At 34.6% G+C, this 18,375-nt stretch overlaps 1 protein-coding gene and 2 pseudogenes across 3 annotated transcripts in view; 1 reads left to right on the top strand and 2 right to left on the bottom strand.

The window, feature by feature from the left end:
- The window catches only part of LOC306639775 (olfactory receptor 4C6-like), a 288,641-nt pseudogene that overhangs the window by 185,190 nt on the left and 85,076 nt on the right, over positions 1-18,375 (top strand). The window lies entirely within an intron of this gene.
- On the bottom strand, positions 949-3,770 carry LOC306638474 (olfactory receptor 4C11-like; annotated as a pseudogene). The gene is made up of 2 exons: positions 3,635-3,770; positions 949-1,843 (listed from the first exon to the last, which is right to left on the bottom strand). The product of its transcript is annotated as an olfactory receptor 4C11-like (transcript).
- LOC306639037 (olfactory receptor 4C11-like) lies at positions 14,403-15,342 on the bottom strand (the record flags this gene model as incomplete). Its single annotated transcript, XM_079102481.1, has 1 exon — positions 14,403-15,342. The coding sequence occupies exon 1, from the start codon at positions 15,333-15,335 to the stop codon at positions 14,403-14,405; it is 933 nt and encodes a 310-aa protein (XP_078958607.1). The 5' UTR covers positions 15,336-15,342.

The following is an 18,375-nucleotide window of genomic DNA, read 5'->3' as shown; positions in this document are numbered from 1 at the left end:
TACATTTTTGCCCTTCAGTCTCTGAAAGTATGCTGTACCTTCAGTATAGTTAAAAAAAAATTCCAGTTTATTTTGTAACATCTATTATTTTACTTTCCTATTTCTTGAGTTACACAGTTTTGTGATTATAGCTTCAATGCACTAATTACTTAAGGAGCTGAATATCTCAAGATTTTTCACTATTATATTTACAACTCTCATAAATAGTGTGTCATTGATCTAAATAGCCAAAGGAAACAATAAAGAAAAAACAAATTTAAAATTGTAGAATATAACGAGTAAAATCTGATTTAAAAGAACTTGATTTTTAAAACATAAATGAGTGATGAAATGAAATGTGAAGTCATGATACATTGAATCCATTCCTTGGCCCTAAAATCTTAAAGAGGAACATTTGATGGAAATCTGCTATAGAGAAAATTAAATATCAAGAAGTGTACATTATTGGTGGATTCTCACAAGTTTGAAAAGTTGGGATTTGATAAATATCTTCCTTCTTACCAAACCCATATTCAGACAGTGTTGTGAGATGTAGCTCACAGGCAGCAACACCAGAACTGAGCTCTCAGGAGAACTATGAATCAGAATTGAGATTTCAGGGAAGCTCCTGTCTAAGGGTCAGGAGCATAACTCATTAGTAAGGAAATCGAATGTTATATTACAGTTCAAAGGTGTAGTCAGATTAGTGGAAAATAAAAAGACTCCAAAAAGTGTCTTGGAAAAATACTATCTGAATACTATGACATAATAAAAACATGACTTAAGAATTAATACGTTCTATTAACTAAAATACAAATTTGAATCCCAAACATATGCAATGATAGTAAAATACATTCACAATATTGAGACATGATTGTATTCAATATCTGTGCTTATTCATCAAATCACAATTAAGTATTAGACTTGGCCCTCAATTCATCCCTTGCTTTAAGATGCAGTTTTAACATGTCACAGCTTTCTCATGTCATTTTTCACCTCTGCGTTCCTCAGTGTGTAGATGAGTGGATTGAGAAAAGGCATTCCAATGGTATAAAATATTGCCACCATCTTGTTCATGGGGAATGTGGTTGGGGGACATGTATATAGGAATATGCAGGGACTAGAGAACAGGACCACTACAATAATGTGAGACGTGCAAGTGGATAGGGCTTTTTTCCTCCTTTCTGCACTGTGGTTTCTCAGTGAATGCAGGATGACAATGTATGAGATCATCAAAATCATGAAGTTGCTTGAGCAAATTGCCCCACTGTTAGACACCAACAGCAGATTGATCACATGCATAGTCATGAAGGTGAAGTTTAACAAGAGCTGCAGATCACAGCAGTAATGGTCAATCAAATTGCCACAGAAGGGCAATCTCACAGCCAGGATAATCCAAGCAGTGGAATGTATAAAAGACCCTATCCAGGCAAGAATAATCAAGATGAGGCAGACCTGCCTCCTCATGATCTTTGGGTAATGCAAAGGCTTACAAGTGGTCACTAACAATTGGTGGCCACAAGGATGAGGACAAAGATCTCCCATGCAGCCAAGTAAGTAAAGTGCAAAGAACTGTGTCATGCACTCATTGTAGGATATGAGTTTCTTTGCAGAGAGAGCATCCACAATCAATCTAGGGACTGTGGAAGGGGGAAAGCAGAAATCAGCCAAGGACACATAAAACAGGGAAAAGTACATGGGGCTACCAAGAGCCCAGCTGCACTTGATGGTCACAATAACAAGCATTTTCCCACTACAGTTCCCACGAAGAAAATTAAGATTAAAAACACCATTTTCTGCCTCAGAAGGTCCTGTGTCAATCCTAGCAATTTGAACTCAATCACAGTGTTCTTTGCTGCATCATCTCATTTGATGTGGGGGCACCACAGATTAGAAACCCTTATTCTACAAAGGGGGAGAGAAGAAAATGTAAAATGAATGCTAATATGTACTTCAAATATAAATTCTCAGTCATAAACCAGAAATGTTCCAAGAGATTATCATTTACATTATTTTGGTGGGAAGAGTACTGGGGACTGAACTCAGGGGCACTCAACCACTGAGTCACAGTCCCAACCCTATTTTGTATTTTATTTAGAGACAGCATTTCACTCTGTTGCTTAGTGCCTAGCTGTTGCTGAGGCTGGCTTTGAATTCACAAATCTTCTGTCTCAGCCTCCAGAGTCACTGGGATTACAGGTATGGGCTACCGCTCCCAGCTTCATTTACATTTCACATTTTATTCTGAATAAAATTGAATTTCCAGAATTTATTTAATGCATTTACAGTTGCCTATGAAAATAATGAAATATAAAACTTATAAAAAGCAAGGGCTTCTTCAAGCAAAATAAACATGACTATTGGATTTAGTATCTGAAGAATACTATACAAGCTTAATGTGTTTCATTAGTTTTCACGAAGGACTTATCGATATTAGGATGGTGCATTGCAAACCTAGAGAAGACTTACACATTTTACTTCAATAACTTTAACATTATTTGAACCTAGAGCTACCATTAAAATATATAGTATTTTGAGCACTCCAGTGATGATTGTTTAAATATTTGAGATTGCCTTCCTTAACCCATTTCTTCCTTTGTCCTATAATAGGATAGCTATAAAAAGTTGAATTGGGCAATTTTGCAGGTTTTCTACAAAATATGGGTTTATAGATGTCCTACAAGTAATATGATTGGGCATAACAGGTTAATAGAATCTAAGCACAGAACGGGTGTGAAGAGGAGAAGGAAAGAAAGAATGAAAATTAAAATTAGCAGGATATGACAATTCAATCAGTCTTGTCCAGCAGCATTGAGCATTTTAACCTCTTGATTAATTTTTTTTTCCTTAACAGTTACTTCTTGAATTTTCTAGTTCTTTTAAATTCTAAATTCAGCCTCTATTTTAAAATACTTTTTTCTTTTAAAATTATACTTGATATTCAACATTAAATTTCTCCCATTTTAAATTTTTTCTGAAATCTTCAGGAAGTTGTCATAAGATGTAAGCAGACACTGAGACCAATAAGGAGAAAAAGAGGGAGAACAGATGACATAAATTAACATATTCCTCTAAATTTCAAGTTTATGAGTGGCACTAGGGGTTTAGAAAATAATTTCTGGATGCTTCATTCGTAAGTTAAACTTTCAGTGGAATTTTTAGTAAGTAAAATCCTGAGTATTCTATATCCTGACTTCAAATAAGAGAAGATAGATATAAAAAGCAAATTAATATTTATTTTTATTCATTCAATACTGAACACACTGATTTTTTACTTTATACAATATATTTCAAAAAACAGCAGTCAAAAGCAAAAGATACATGCCAAAATGGTAAATATATATGTATACACATACATATAAACATGTTTATATGTATCATATTTGACATGTAAATAAGTACAAATTGAACACAGTTCAGTCTTAAAAACCCCAGCACAATTTAACAAAGGGCAAAGAATATATTCCCAAAGAAATTTTTATTTTTATTAAAAAGATTAAGCATTTGGACTGATGCTCAATTTCATTCAGTTTAATACATTCAGATTAAAATTCCAGTTGGATATCTTTTGCACATAGCTCAATAAAGCAAAACTTTGATAATTGTTTTTTTTTAAAAAGGTATGGAGAAATGTGTAAGAAACTGTCAATTACACCTATCTTTGGTGGGAGTTCAAGTGCTTGCAAGCTCTTAGAAAATGATCGCAAAGCCTGCAATCTCACAACTGCATACAGACCATGATCCAATGATTCCTTTCCCATAGACACAGCCACTCGGGCACAAAGAATCATTTTAGAGTTGGTAAACAAACCAAGAAAGTAGCAGTGAACAAAATCAGTACTGCAACCCTTTCAATGGTTGTTAAACAGAGGAAATAACTTCAAGAAACATCAAAATGTCAATGAAGAAATAAAGGATAATACTTATATGCAAACACTATCAAGCATACATACACATTTGTTTCTAAAATACATTGTAAATTGTAATTCAAGATGTCAACACAGTATTCTCATAGGACAATACAACTCTCATTAACAGGAAAATATGCTTGCATACATACTCATCCTTGTATCAATGAATATTATTTAAAAGACTACAAAAATATTTGTAGGGGGGACACTTCTTTCTCTGCACCCATTATGTGAGGAGGATCTAGTTTTAAACTACTCACTTTGGTAGTATTTGAAAATACATTATAATCATGCCACAATAAATACTATTTGAAGAACCTTACCTGAATCCTCACTACTGTCTTCTGTTGTGTACAGGAGGAACGTGCTAATTGTAGACAGCACTGAGATCCAGAAGCTTGAATACGAGGTGAGTCTGTATAGAGGTATGACACTCAGGGCTCTTTAGGTGCTTCATAAACCACCACACAGCCATTAACTATAGGTTCACTTGCTTCATTGGATATTTTTGGAATATATTATTTATGGGATCTCTTTAGGAAACAGAGATGAAGAAAATATATTTGGCTTCTATGCATTAAGTAATTTAAAATATGTTCATCTATGTCCATATATCTATTTTCCTTCCATGTTTGTATGGATAGAAAGATTTAGATAGTAAGCATCCTAACACATTCATATGGCACTGTGTGTGTGTATCTGTGTGTGTGAACATGGGTGTGTGTGTTATGAGCATACGTATGGTATACTTTGGAGTAAATTAGTATGATAGAATTAAGAGATTTTTATAGATACAAACATACTGTTCCACACCATTGTATACATAGTTACTATTGAAGTAAATGTATTCCTATATTGCACAATACCCATGGAAAAATTTAAAACATCAAAAATATTCTATTTATATCGTACAACCCCAATCTATCAACAACCATACCTAGTAGTGCCTAGGAAATACTGTGCCTATTTTTCTTTTCTTTTCTTTTAATTTTATTTTATTGGTACTTTGTAGTTATACATGACAGTAGAATCCATTTTGATAAAATTATACAAGCATAGGCTATATATTATTAACTAGGACACCATTTGGTGGGTGGGCACAATGAGGGAGTTTACTTAGGTAATTTCATATGTATACAGAGAAAAAAATGTTAGATTTATTCTACTGTTTTCAGAATATCATGCTAAGTGAAATAAACCAATCCAAAAAGAACAAAAGTCAGTTGTATTTTCTGATATGTGGAATGTAAACCACAGTAAAGGGGAAGAAGACAAGGTCAGTAGGTTAGACAAAGGACAAAGAATGTGAGGGAGGGTAAGGAATAGGAAAGACAGTAGAATGAATCTAACATAATTTATTTAAGCCATGTTCTCCCATTGGATTATAAAGTACTCCTAGAAAAGACCCTAAAGGTCCTATCCTTCAACAAGGGCCTGCTTTGTTAGATACTGGCTGTTACATTAATCTGATTCATTTTCTACAAGTTTAAATACAAATAATACCAATTTTACCAATTTCAGCAAGATTATGCAAGGTTAGTATGTTCACTTCCCACTTTCCTGAGTAATTTCGAGGCTACTTACTCAAGTGAGAGTTTGAAAAGTGCTTCTAAATCAATGCCTGATTATTCTGGAATCAGGATGTCTTCTGTCTCACCAACAAGTTGATGTTCTCACCACTTGCTGGAAGGCAAACTAAATTGTTCCAGGTTCATTCAGTAGTTTCTGAAATCTGCCCACACACAGGATTTTCACTGTGACCTCCTTCAAACAATACAGTATGGAATGGTGAATGATATAGAGGGGAAGGTGATCATGGTGCCTCACCAAGTGGGCAAGGTTCCCAGCAGGTATGGGTCACACTGATAGCACACACCCACTGACATGACATGAAGAAAAAGAAACTTTACTTCTTTGATATTCTTCTTAAATATTTCTTTTTTAAATATCTTTGATATTCCTCTTAAAGCTCATAATTCCAGGCCTAAGGAATAGCAGGCAAGTAACTATTGAGGACTTTAGATCAAAATGTTTGACTTGCATTCCCAAAATGTGTCAAAGTCATTGCAAACAAAAGAAGTATGAGAAAGTGTCCCTGTTGAGGTGTGCTAAAGAAAATAACTAAATCAATGTGTCATTCTGGATAGGATTCTGAATAGTAAAAGGAGAGGTTGGAAAAATAAGATTATCTGATTTAAGTGTGAATCTCTGTTAATGTTCATGTACTAAAATTGATTCATCTGTTTTGAAAAAATGCTATCAATAAATTAGCAAAGATCTAAACTGATTCTTCTCAAAAGAAGAAATACAAATAGAAAACAAATACATGAAAAAATTGTTCACCATCTTTAGCAATCAGGAAAATCCAAATCAAAACTACTTTGAGCTTTCATCTCACTCCAGTCAGAATAGTAGTCCTCAAGAATACAAATGCAAGGGTATGATGGAAAAGGTACATTCATACATTGATTTGACTGCAAATTAGTAAAAGCACTTCGAAATGCAGAATCATGACTCCTTTAAAGGTGGAAACACCATCAAATCAGCTTTCCCACTCCTTGCTGTTTATCTAAAAGAACTAAGACCAGCATCCTATAGTGACACAGGCACACAAATGTTTATAGATGTGCAATCCACAATGGCCAAGTTATGGAACCAGCCCAGGTGTCCATCAGCAGATGAATGAGTAAAGAAAATGTGGTACATATTTACAGTGAAGTTTTACTCAGCCAAAAAGAAGAATGAAATTATGTAATTGGGTGGCAAATGGATGAAAATGCAGAACATCATGATAAGTCAAATAGACCATAACCAGAGTCAAGAGTTGAATCTTTTCTCTCCAATGTGAAGTCTAAAGCACTATAGGAGGAAAGGTGGGGGAAGGATCCCATGAAAATAGAAGGGAGATCAGAGTAGAGGAAGGAGATGTTGAAGCTTAGACAATTGCCACTCCCTCACCCCGATAGGCAATTGCTGTTCACTCAGGTTTTTTGATGCCATAGATTAGTTTTGTCTCTTACAGAAACTTATATAAATGAAACCATAAATAATGCACTCTTTTATGGAAAGTTGTTTTAAATCTGCAAAATATGTTTTGATATTCATTGCAGGTATTGTGTATATCAGTGGTTCTCTCTGTTTTCTTCCTGAGGTGCATTTCATTGTATGTATACTGGAGTCTGCTCGTTTTTTCTATTGATAGACATTTGAATCTCTTCATGTTCTTGCTCATTATTCACAAAGCTGCCTAAATTGTAAAGTGCAATTCTATAGTAATAAATATACTGTAGTTCTTGGACAAAGAGCTAGGGATGGGATTGCTGGAATATGTTTTAAGTGCATATTTACTTACTTGATGAGCAGTCAGACTTTATTGAAATCCAGGCCTGGTGGTGCACACCTGTAATCCCAGAAACTCAAAGGAGGCTGAGGCAGGAGCATGGCAAGTTCAATGCCAGCCTTAGCAACTTAGTGAGGCCCTAAGCAACTCAGCATGACCCTGTCTCTAAATAAAATGTAAATAAGGGCTGGATGCATGTCTCAATGGTTGGGAGTGCCTAGGTTTGTTCCTCAGTACAAAAAAAATTAAAAAAAAAGAGAAAGAACTTCATTGGATATATCATTTTACATTCCCATCAATCATGCAAACCACATATATAAGTTCAATTTTTCTCACTATGTGCAATGATTTTCACCCGGTCCTTCATATCACATTCCCTTTTCTATAGTATTTCAGTATCCTCCTGATTATTAGGTCAGCTTCTCTTCTTTAAAGGATTCAGAGATATCCTTCAAAAGCACAAGCCACAAATTCACAAATGAGTTTCTCTTTGTATTTCTGACCTCACTTGTCATTATTCTCTTTCTTTTTCACAAAGGAAGGGTTCCTTGATTTTCTTCCCACAGAATAAATATATCCCATTTGCACTTGCTGTTTCATCTGCTTAAAACTCAACGTCTGCTTAGAACTCAACCCCTGAATATTTAAGCAGTTTGTTATTGTTGGGAAAGGTTTCCTATCCTTAGAACTATAGATATTTGGAGTTAGATCAGAAGTTTGTATCTCTAAGGAGCTGTCTCATGCATATGAGGCTGTTCAGCCTTCAACCAAGCCATCTTACACGTATGGCACACATTGAGGTGGACCAGAAGAAACAGACACAATTCACACTTCATGTGTCTTTTCCACTAGGAGCTAATCTCCTTCCAGGAGATTCTATTCTCACTCCAGTGAGAGTGACACACAATTTCAGTAGCACTTTTCTGGAAGGGAGAAGCAGCGATCCACCTGTTTATACACCACCATTTACAGAGTTTAATATGAAGTACATTGATTATCTAATTTACACTAAACTACACTGTTCAGTGTGACTATGAATTCGTGTTATAAATCACTATGAATCCTGAGTGATGGAATTAATGTACTATTCTTTTTTCACATTTGAGATGAAGACAGGAAGGAGGAAAAAAAGGAGCAGAAGGAGGGTTGAGGAGAAAGAGGAGGAAAAGTAGAAATGGAGGGAAGAGGAAGAAGGAGGAGGAGCAGTAGGAGAAAGGAGAAGGAGAAGGAGGAGGAAGAGAAGGAGCAGGAAGAAAAATAATTCTCCCTCCATGTTAATTCAGGACATGTGCTTCCTTTGGGTAATTTACAACCATTTGGAGTTATATGTTTACTTCTGCTTTGAATTAAAAATCAAGGAATTCACTTTGTAGTGAATGCACTTCCCCTTCCTTTTGATTGGCAATATCCATGTACAGAATACGTTTCAGAACTATGTCATCCACTTTATTCAATTGAGGATTACTGAACGAATTGTCCATGCTCCTCAGTGACCATTAGACAGAAACTGCTTGCATACAGGTAGTGTGTCATTGCAGCCCTTGGTCTTCACCCCTCAACTTTCTACTTCACATATATGCCCACAAGATCGCACACCTCTTTTCTGTCTCCATTATTTTAAACCTTGTTTTTCTAATTTCCTATATTCCAACAGTGCTGTGAAAGAGTAAATATGAACCTCAGTGAAACAATATAAAGAAGGGAGGCAGAAAAAAGTGTTAGTGAACCAAAAAAAAAAAAAAAGTTGGTTATATATTCAATGATCCAGTTCGTTGATCTGCACTTGTGCTGGTAACATCTCAATATGAATAGAGTTTCAATTCCATCTCCCCTACTGTTTTTCACAATTCAATAAAAAGTAAGAAAGAATTGAGAGGATGTGGGGATGGTGGATATGGGGAGAACACAATATGGGAGGTGAGGAGCTGTTTCTCACAGTGAGTGATAGTCTGGCCTTTCTGTCTCTTTCATCTTTCCTATTGTTCAAGTCTCAATTACAGGGTAGATGCCTGTCTAAATTGATGCCTGCATACACACTTAATGAATACTTTCTACATTTTTATTCCAGTTATAAGTTTCTACTTTCTGTTTGCATAAAACATGTTCAAAACTGATTACATAATCAGCATAGTGAAGAGACAACATGTGGGATAGGAGAATGTATTTGCATACGACACATCTGATAAAAATTTGACTTTCAAAATAAATAATAAACTCAACTCAATAATAAGAAAACAGATAACCAGTCTGAGAAGTGCAGAAGATCTGAATAGATTTAAAATATATATATATATATAAATTACCAACAGATATGTGAAAAAATGCTGAAAATTGCTAAACATTAGAGACCTTAAAGTTAAAACCACAATTATGTACTACCTCACACATGTTAGAATAGCTTAAATGAAAAGAGATGCAAGAAAAATGTTGGCAAGGGATGATAGTGTATCTTTTTAAAAAATATTTTTAGATGTTGATAGACCCTTAATTCATTCATTTATTTTTATGTGGTGCTGAGAATGGAATTCAGTGCCTCACACATGCTAGGCAAGCGCTTTACCACTGAGTCACAATCTCAGCCAGATACTGTATCTTCATATTTTTAAAACAGTATTGCTGCTCAAGAATGGCACCCTTTGTCAAAAAGACCAAACTTCATAATTGTACATTCAGCATTGTAAATAACTTTATGAAATCCTTTTTTCATTCAAATGAGTAAACAAAAATTTAAATGAATATTATTTTCATAAAAACTGTTGGCAAGGATATGGAGAATATGGCTGACATAGATAAAAGGGAATCCTTCCACACTGGTTAGAATGTAAATTAATATGGACTTTTTGCAAATAATTTGGGATTTCTCAAAAATTTAAAACATAAATCTTTGTGAAATTTATTTTAAGCAATATATTTCAATGCAATTTGAATTTGCTTGCCCCCCTGTACCCCATAATTATGCACAATTTGAATTGTTAATTTAAAGTGAAATTAAAGAACAAATAAAAATAGGTCTATTATATGATCTTGAAAGACGGTACTGGGTATATATCCAAAGACAATATAAATTGTCCTTCTAAGAGATATCTGAACTCCATGTTTATTGCAACCCTATTCACAATACTGAGAGGAGGAATCAACCTAAGTGTATATCAGTGGATGAAAGAATAAATAAAATATTGTGTACACACAATGCAGTATGAGCCAAGCCATTTGCACCAACATGGATGAATCTGCAGCACATTAAGTGTAACAAGACAGAGAGAGAAGGAGAAATATTGCATGTTCTCACCTATATGTGGAAACAAACACAGATTCAGCAAATTTTATTTCATATTTTTATAATTATAACAAAATTAAATTCTATCATCATGTATAAAAAACAATAAAATTTTAAAAAAATAATAAAAAGTAAAGTGATGCAAAAACAAAAGTTGTGAGTAGAATTGTAGTTATCAGCAGTTGGTTAGGGTGTGTGTGTTGGGGGTGTAGAGTGGGAAACATTGGTCAAAAGAGAAACAAGTGATATATATGAGGCACAAGTTAAAGGCATCCATTGTCCAACATGGTGTCTGTAGTTACTAAGGGTGGGTTTTATTCTTGAAAAGAAAGTAGAAAGACAAATACTGCAAGTTCTCATCTACATGTGGAAATCAAGAGTTGAACTCAGAAGCAGTGCTGTAGCATGGGTGTTACTAGGTGGGGAGGGGCAAGGGAAGGGACAGATTTGGACATGTTTGTCAAAGGAGGATTAAGTTTCCTTTACATAGGAAGCACATGTTACCAACATCCATTGTGTAGCAGTAAGTAGTTTGTAACAATGTGTAATATTCTTGAAAATTACCTACAGTAGAATTTAAGTTTTCATAAAACAATGAAAAGTATCAGTTAATTATAACATATCTTAATTAGATCAAATTAGTTATTCTAAATGTCTACATATTTCAAACCCTATTTTACATGATAAGTATATAAAACTTATCAATTAAACAAACCTTATGTGCAAAATGTGTAGGGTGTATGCCAGGCTGCCAAAGATTCCCTTCTTTTTTGCTTAAGAAATACTGCCAGGTGTGGTGGATATGCCTGTAACCCCAGTGTCTTAAGAGACTGAGGCAGGAGGGTTACAAGTTCAAAGCCAGCCTCAGCAACATAGGGAGGCCCTCAGTGACTTAGTGAGACCCTGTGTCAGAATAAAAAATAAAAAGGACTGGGGTATGGCTCAGTGGTTAAACACTCCTGGGGTCAATTTCTGGTACCGGAAGAAAAAATAAATACCAAGGAATTTAGTATTTTCTTAGGTTTATATTGTCACATTAACACCACACTTCATTATTATTATTTGCTACATTTCCATTAAAATATTAAATTATGTTCACTGAAAAAAATATAAAATGATTAGTAAATACATATAGTGATTACACTTGAAAATACCAACTTTCAATAATATATTTGAAAACTCTGTTTTATGATAAAAACAGATAGCCACACTAAATTGTTTATTAAGTTCCTTATGTGCACCATAGTTTTTAACTCTCATGAGAAATCAATAAAATAGGGTTGATTTTAGTGTACAGTTTACAAACAAAACTTTTAGCCCAGGATTTGGATTCGTGCAGTCTAACTTCAGAGCTTGCAATTTTACATGATGTTCACCCACGGATCTTGAAGCTAGAATAAACACAGTCCCTGATCACCACGTTGTCCATCTAGAGGTTCCTGCTTTTAGACAATTAGCAGCTATGTTTGAATTAATGGACACAGTAGGACAGAAGCATTGATCACATTGGCTTAGGAAACTTAGAGAACTTGTTAATGAACCTCTGGCATTGGTAGAGCAAGCTCAAAAACTTGTGCTTTCTCTGAACTTTAGAGTGTAGTTGTCTAATTTCTCCATGGAAATATCAATTTTTATGTTACTTGTGTGAAACATAATTATAAAAAAAAGCAATACTTGTTCTCCAAGTGAAAGGATAATTAGAATTCAGTTTCTGTTTTAGGGGAAAGGCCTGATCACTTTGAAATTTTCCATTGAATACATATGGTGTCCCAGAAATTTAAAATATGTTATTTTCCCTGTTTTACTTTTTCTTTTAAAATGGACAAAAAAAATCATTCATATTTATGTAAATGGAACCACATAAACCTTTTAAACTTTTTTTCTCCTACAGAGTTACTTCTTATTTTATAATCCTACTTTTAATTTTAATTCTACATTTTATCCACATTTTAGTTTTTTTCATTTCTTCTAATCTTTTGACCTTGATTTGTTCTTACAAAATGAAAATCACTATGAACCCTCTATGTAATGGGTATGTGCATAAGTTTTTTTTTTTTTTTTTTTTTTTTTTTTTTTTTGTGATCGGTATAATAAAGGAGTACATTAGAGAAGTTTATGTCCAAATAAGTTCATTTCCTGGGTTCATAAAGTATGTGAGTGTCTTTGTGAATGAATTTACTTGAAAGTAACTTTTGACAGAAAGATACGGTTAATACTGGTAAAGATTTCTAATTAAGTTATGAGACACCATATTAAAAAATGAAGTGGAATTTAGTCACAGATACTAAAGAAATGGTGCAATTTCCTACAGGGAAATCAATGTATATTTATAAAGTTTATGATATAACTAAAACCTGTGCCTCTGAGGTACACCTGTTCATCTGTTCTTTTCCCCAATATGTGCATAAGAATTTCAATGGCAATTGTAATTCATAAAGCTATTCAACCCCTTTAGTACAGAGAGGGAGAGAGAGAACAAATAAAAAGGAAAATAATATGAGAAAGTGACTTCTTTCAGCTGGAGTCCCCCTGGCCCCACTATCTTGACACAAGTGCTCTATTCTTTCAGTGCCCATGGTAATTTCATTTAGTTTTTCAATATAGTCAACTTTCAACAAGAGATCGAATCTTTTTTTAAAAAAAAATCAGTTTCTACCTTTCTTCTCAATTTGAGAAAATATGCTGGATCTCTGTTATATTTGTATGTTTGTGTTGTTTTGATTTTGATTTTTTTTTTTTTTTAGGTATTGGGAATTGAAAGCAGGGGCACTTGACCACTGAAGCCCATCTGCAACCCTAATTTGTATTTATTGACAGGGTCTCTCTGAGTTTCTTAGCACCTCACATTTGCTGAAGCTGACTTTGAACTCACAATCCTCCTGCCTCAGCCACTGGAATTACAGGCATGCACCATCAGTCCTGGCTATATTTATAGTTTTTATTTAGCTTCAACAATATCCATTGTTTTACCTTTTTTTTTTTTTTTTTTTTTTTTTGGTGCTGGAAATTGAACACAGGGCTTTGTGCATGCAAGCACTCTACCAGCTGAGCTTATCCTCAGTCCCATTGTTTCACTTTTATTTATCCTAGATTTAGAGTTCTGGTGCTCAAACTCCTATGCAGTAATCATGTAATGATACTCATCTCAAGACATTGTCGTACTACATTTTAAAGATGACAAAAACAGTATTTTGATTTGTTTAACAAGCAAAAGTAAAAAAAAAAAAATACAGTTTAGAATAACTTTTATGAAATACAACACTAATTGAAACAGATGAAAATTCTGACCAAAAAACCAGTGACAAAATTAAATGTAAGTTCTTGATTCCTTGAATTATCTGCTTTGCCCTGTGTGTGATCAAGACAGTCAACACATTACTAAAAATGGGTGACAGAGGGAAATAAAAAATGCAATGAACTGTGTGTGCTTTCTGTAAATTTATAAATTTCAACAGATCTGATGGTATAGCTCTCTCTTGTCAGGAAATCGCACTAGAGACTGACTTGACATTCACAGCTTATGCTCAGAATCGCAAGAATGAATTTAGGAAATAAAGAGTTAGACTAATGATGTCAGGGACACTAGTGGTCTGATGCCAGAGGCAAAGGAAATAAGGTAATAGTCAAGGTAGTATGTGTATAAATAGGCAGGTCTTGGAAACACAGGGGTGGGGGGAAAAAGTGAAAGTGTAGAGAGAAAAGACATTTCCTCCTAACTACCTGCAAAGAGATGATGCTATAGAATTTATAATGACTGTCATGTAGAAAAATTCAGAACCCACAATTCAAATATAAGTACACTTTACTGTAACAATTATCAAAAATGATCATGTTTTATGTCTATACTTAGTCTATCAAATCATAACAGTAAATAAGAAACCAGACTCTCAATTCATCACTTGCTTTCTGATGCAGTTTTAACATGCCACAGCTTTCTCATGGCATTTTTCACCTCTGCGTTCCTCAGATTGTAGACGAGTGGGTTGAGGAAGGGTGTTCCAATGGTATAAAATACCGACACCATATTGTCCATCGGGAAAGTGGTTGGGGGGCGTGTATATATGAATATACAGGGACCAAAGAACAAGACCACTACAATGATGTGAGATGTGCAAGTGGATAGGGCCTTTTTCCTCCCCTCTGCACTGTGATTTCTCAGCAAATGCAGGATGACAATGTATGAGATCATCAAAATCATGAAGCTGCTTGAGCAAATTGCCCCACTGTTAGACACCACCAGCAGGTTCATGACATAAATTTCCATGCAGGCGAGTTTCAAAAAGGGCTGAAGATCACAGAAATAATGGTCAATCAAATTGGGTCCACAAAAGGGCAATCTCAAGGCCAGGATAATCTGAGCAGTGGAATGCACAAAAGACCCTATCCAGGCAAGAATAATCAAGATGAGACAGACCTGCCTCCTCATGATCCTTGGGTAATGCAAAGGCTTACAAATGGCCACATAGCGATCAACAGCCATGAGGATGAGGACAAAGATCTCCATGCATCCAAATAAGTGCAATGCAAAGATCTGTGTCATGCACTCACTGTAGGATATGAGTTTCTTTTCAGAGAGAGCATCCACAATCAGTCTAGGGGCTGTGGTTGTTGAAAAGCAGAAATCAGAAAAGGAGAGGTAAAACAGGAAGAAGTACATGGGGCTCCCAAGAGACCAACTGCACTTGATGGTCACAATAATGAGCATATTTCCCGCTACAGTCCCCACATAAAAAATTAAGAATATTAAAAACACCATTTTCTGCCTCAGAGGATCCTGTGTCAATCCTAGCAATATGAACTCAGTCACGTTGTTGTTTTGGTGCATCATCTCACTTGATGTGTGGACATCACAGATTGGAAACCCTCATTCTGCATGGGAAGAAAGAAGAAAATGTAAAATAACTAAATTTGTAGTTCAAATATATATTCTCAGTCATGAATTTGTAACTTTCCAGTGAGTTATCATTCACAATCCTGTGAAAATTTCTGAATATAATTCAATTTCTAGAATTCATTTAATGCATTCACCAGATTGCATATGAAATGAATGAAAGAGGGAAATAACGAAAAAGTAAGTGCTTCTTCAGGCAAAGTAAATATTGCTTTAGTGGATTTGGTATGAGCAGATAACCCTCAAAGTTGAATGTGTTTCCTCAGTCTGTAGCATGGAGTTGTAAGTGTCAGGGTTGTGCATTGCAACAGAGAGAACACTTATGCTGTTCTCTCTGTTGGCTGCAATGGACTTCAACCTTACTGGACCCCGGTAGTAGCATTCAAGCTATCTTACACAGTATTTTGGAGATCCCATTCTGAATTTTTTAAACATTTGAGATTGCCATCCTTAACCCATTATCTCTTCACCCTACATATGTAAGTCACCTATAATAATTTTTAGCAAATTTATAGGTAGGTGTCCTATAAAAGTTTACATTTTCATAGATGTCCTATTTATAGAAAAAAGGTTATAAAGGATTTTTAATAGAATGTAGACACACACAGATAGAAAGAGAGGGAGATAGAAATAATGGACATAAAATTACACTTGTGTAGGGCCAACTGTTCAGTGTGATCCGGTATAGGACATTTTTATCTTATTTCTTGCCTTGAATAAAAGTTACCTCACAATTTATGTAGTTCTTTTCAATTCTAAATTCAGCCTGTATTACACTGTGGTTTCATCTTTTAAATCATACTTGTTACTTAAAATTAAATTCTTTCCCTTTTGTTATTTTTCTGAGTCTTTCAGCAAGTTTCTGTAGGACCTAAGGAGACACTTCACCATAAATCAAACAACCCTTAAAATTTCAGGTATAGGCAGCACCAGGAAATCAAGCAATAATCTCTGTTCTGGGTACAGTACCAATGGTTATAATCCCAGCAACTTGGCTGAGACAGGAGGATCTCGATTTCCAAACCTTTCTGGACAATTTAGTGAGATTCTGTCTCAAAATCCAAATGTTTTTTAGAGCCCTGCATGAGGTCCACAAGGAGCATAGCTGGCCAGTACCTGAGTTTTAACTGTTTATTTCTGTGGCAGGTGGTCAAAGCATGTTTCCTCCATGTTGCAGAATAAAGCCCTACTTCCTCAAAAAAAAAAAAAAAAAAATCAAAAAACACAAAACAAATGGCCTGGGAATGTAGTTCCAGGGTAGATTGCCTCTGGGTTCAATCTTCAGTACCAAGAAAGAGAGAGAGAGAGAGAGAGGAGGGAGAGAAGGGGACAAAGAAGGAGGAGGTTGGGGGAAGAGGAGGAGAAATAGAGGAAGAAAATAAAATGATCTCTGGTTGCTTTAGTCATAAACTCTCAAAGCAATTCTAACTAAGTGTAACTCTCCCATATTCTATACCCTAACTTCAAGGAAGAGAATACAGACACAAAAAGGAAATTAATATTCAGTTTAATTTGCAAAATGCTTAAAAATCCTTTGTATTTTCCTTGTAACATAACATACATTCAAGCTAAAGAAATTTGTAAAAATGATAAAATATATTTGTAAGATATGTGCCATATTAAAGCATCACTTCTTCAAATACAAGAGGATTTCATAGATCATTAAAAAAACAAAAAGAAAAAAAACATAATAAACAGGACACAACAGAGGGCAAAGATTCAATTTTAGGAGTTCCTTTCTTTTTTATTCAAAAGATAAAGCATAAGAATGGATGCACAATTTCATTCCCAGGTTAATACATTCAAATTAAAATTCCAATAGAATGTCTTTTGCTCCTCTATGGGATGGTTAAAGCATTTGTTTTGGTAACTGACTCTTAACAGATGGTGCTGATCAATGTGTGAGAAACAGTTTCACCTATCTTTGATGGGAGTCCAAGTACTTGCAAGCTCAGAATGTGATTTCAAAGCCTGATTCTCACAACTGCATCTAGACCCTGATCCAGAGCTTCCTCTCCAGACACAGCCACTCAGGCATACAGACATGGGGAGCCCTTTCAGAGGCAGCAAAACATAGGAAGTGATTTTAACTCATCAAAATGTCAATGAATGAGTCAAATATTACATTTTTTACACAAACATTAAGTAAGTATATATTATATATTAGATGCACTTGTTTCTAAAATATGTTGTAAAATGAAATTTATGATCTCAGTACTGTATTCTCAGGGTGGGAAAATATTTGTTAATAGAAAAATACACATGACACACATATAAATACTTACAGAAATGTATTGTATTTGGATTATAATCATATTTATAGCCTCTGAGAGAATATTCCTTTCATGGCATTTGAAGTGTGAGGAAGACCTACTTTAAAATTAGTATGCATTCTGGCAATACTTGAAAAATGTGTTATAATGTATTGATCCATATCTTTATGCATTGGTACATTTAGACAGATTAACATACTGAAACAGTTGTATAGCATTATGTATATACACATTTTTAAAATTTTTTTGTAGATATAAGAATGGTGTACATTTTCATGAAGAAGCACCATAGAACTAAGAGATTTCTTTTAAAAAAAAATTAGATGTTGATAGACATTTATTTTTTTCATTTATTTATATATGGTGCTGAGAATTGAACCCAGTGCCTCACACATGATAGGCAAGTGCTATACCACTGAACCACAATCCCAGCCCAAGAGATTTTAAAGATATAAATCAATAGTGTTGCACACTAGTCTATACTTAGTTGTAACTGAGGGAAAGGGATTCTGCATCCAACTATATCAATAGGAACATCATCACCAACAGCATTACCTAGAACACACAAAATAGACATTATTTCCATATATCTATTAAAGCTCCATCTATCAACAACCATAACTAATAGTTCTCATTTCCATCGGGATCTTCTTTGCCTGTTTTTTGGTTGTTTGTAGTTGCATTTAGATTGTAAAGCATTTCTA

The sequence above is a fragment of the Sciurus vulgaris genome (assembly GCF_902686455.1).
Source record: "Sciurus vulgaris genome assembly, chromosome: 11".
Classification (NCBI taxonomy): Eukaryota; Metazoa; Chordata; class Mammalia; order Rodentia; family Sciuridae; genus Sciurus; species Sciurus vulgaris.
This window is presented reverse-complemented; position numbering and strand designations above follow the sequence as displayed.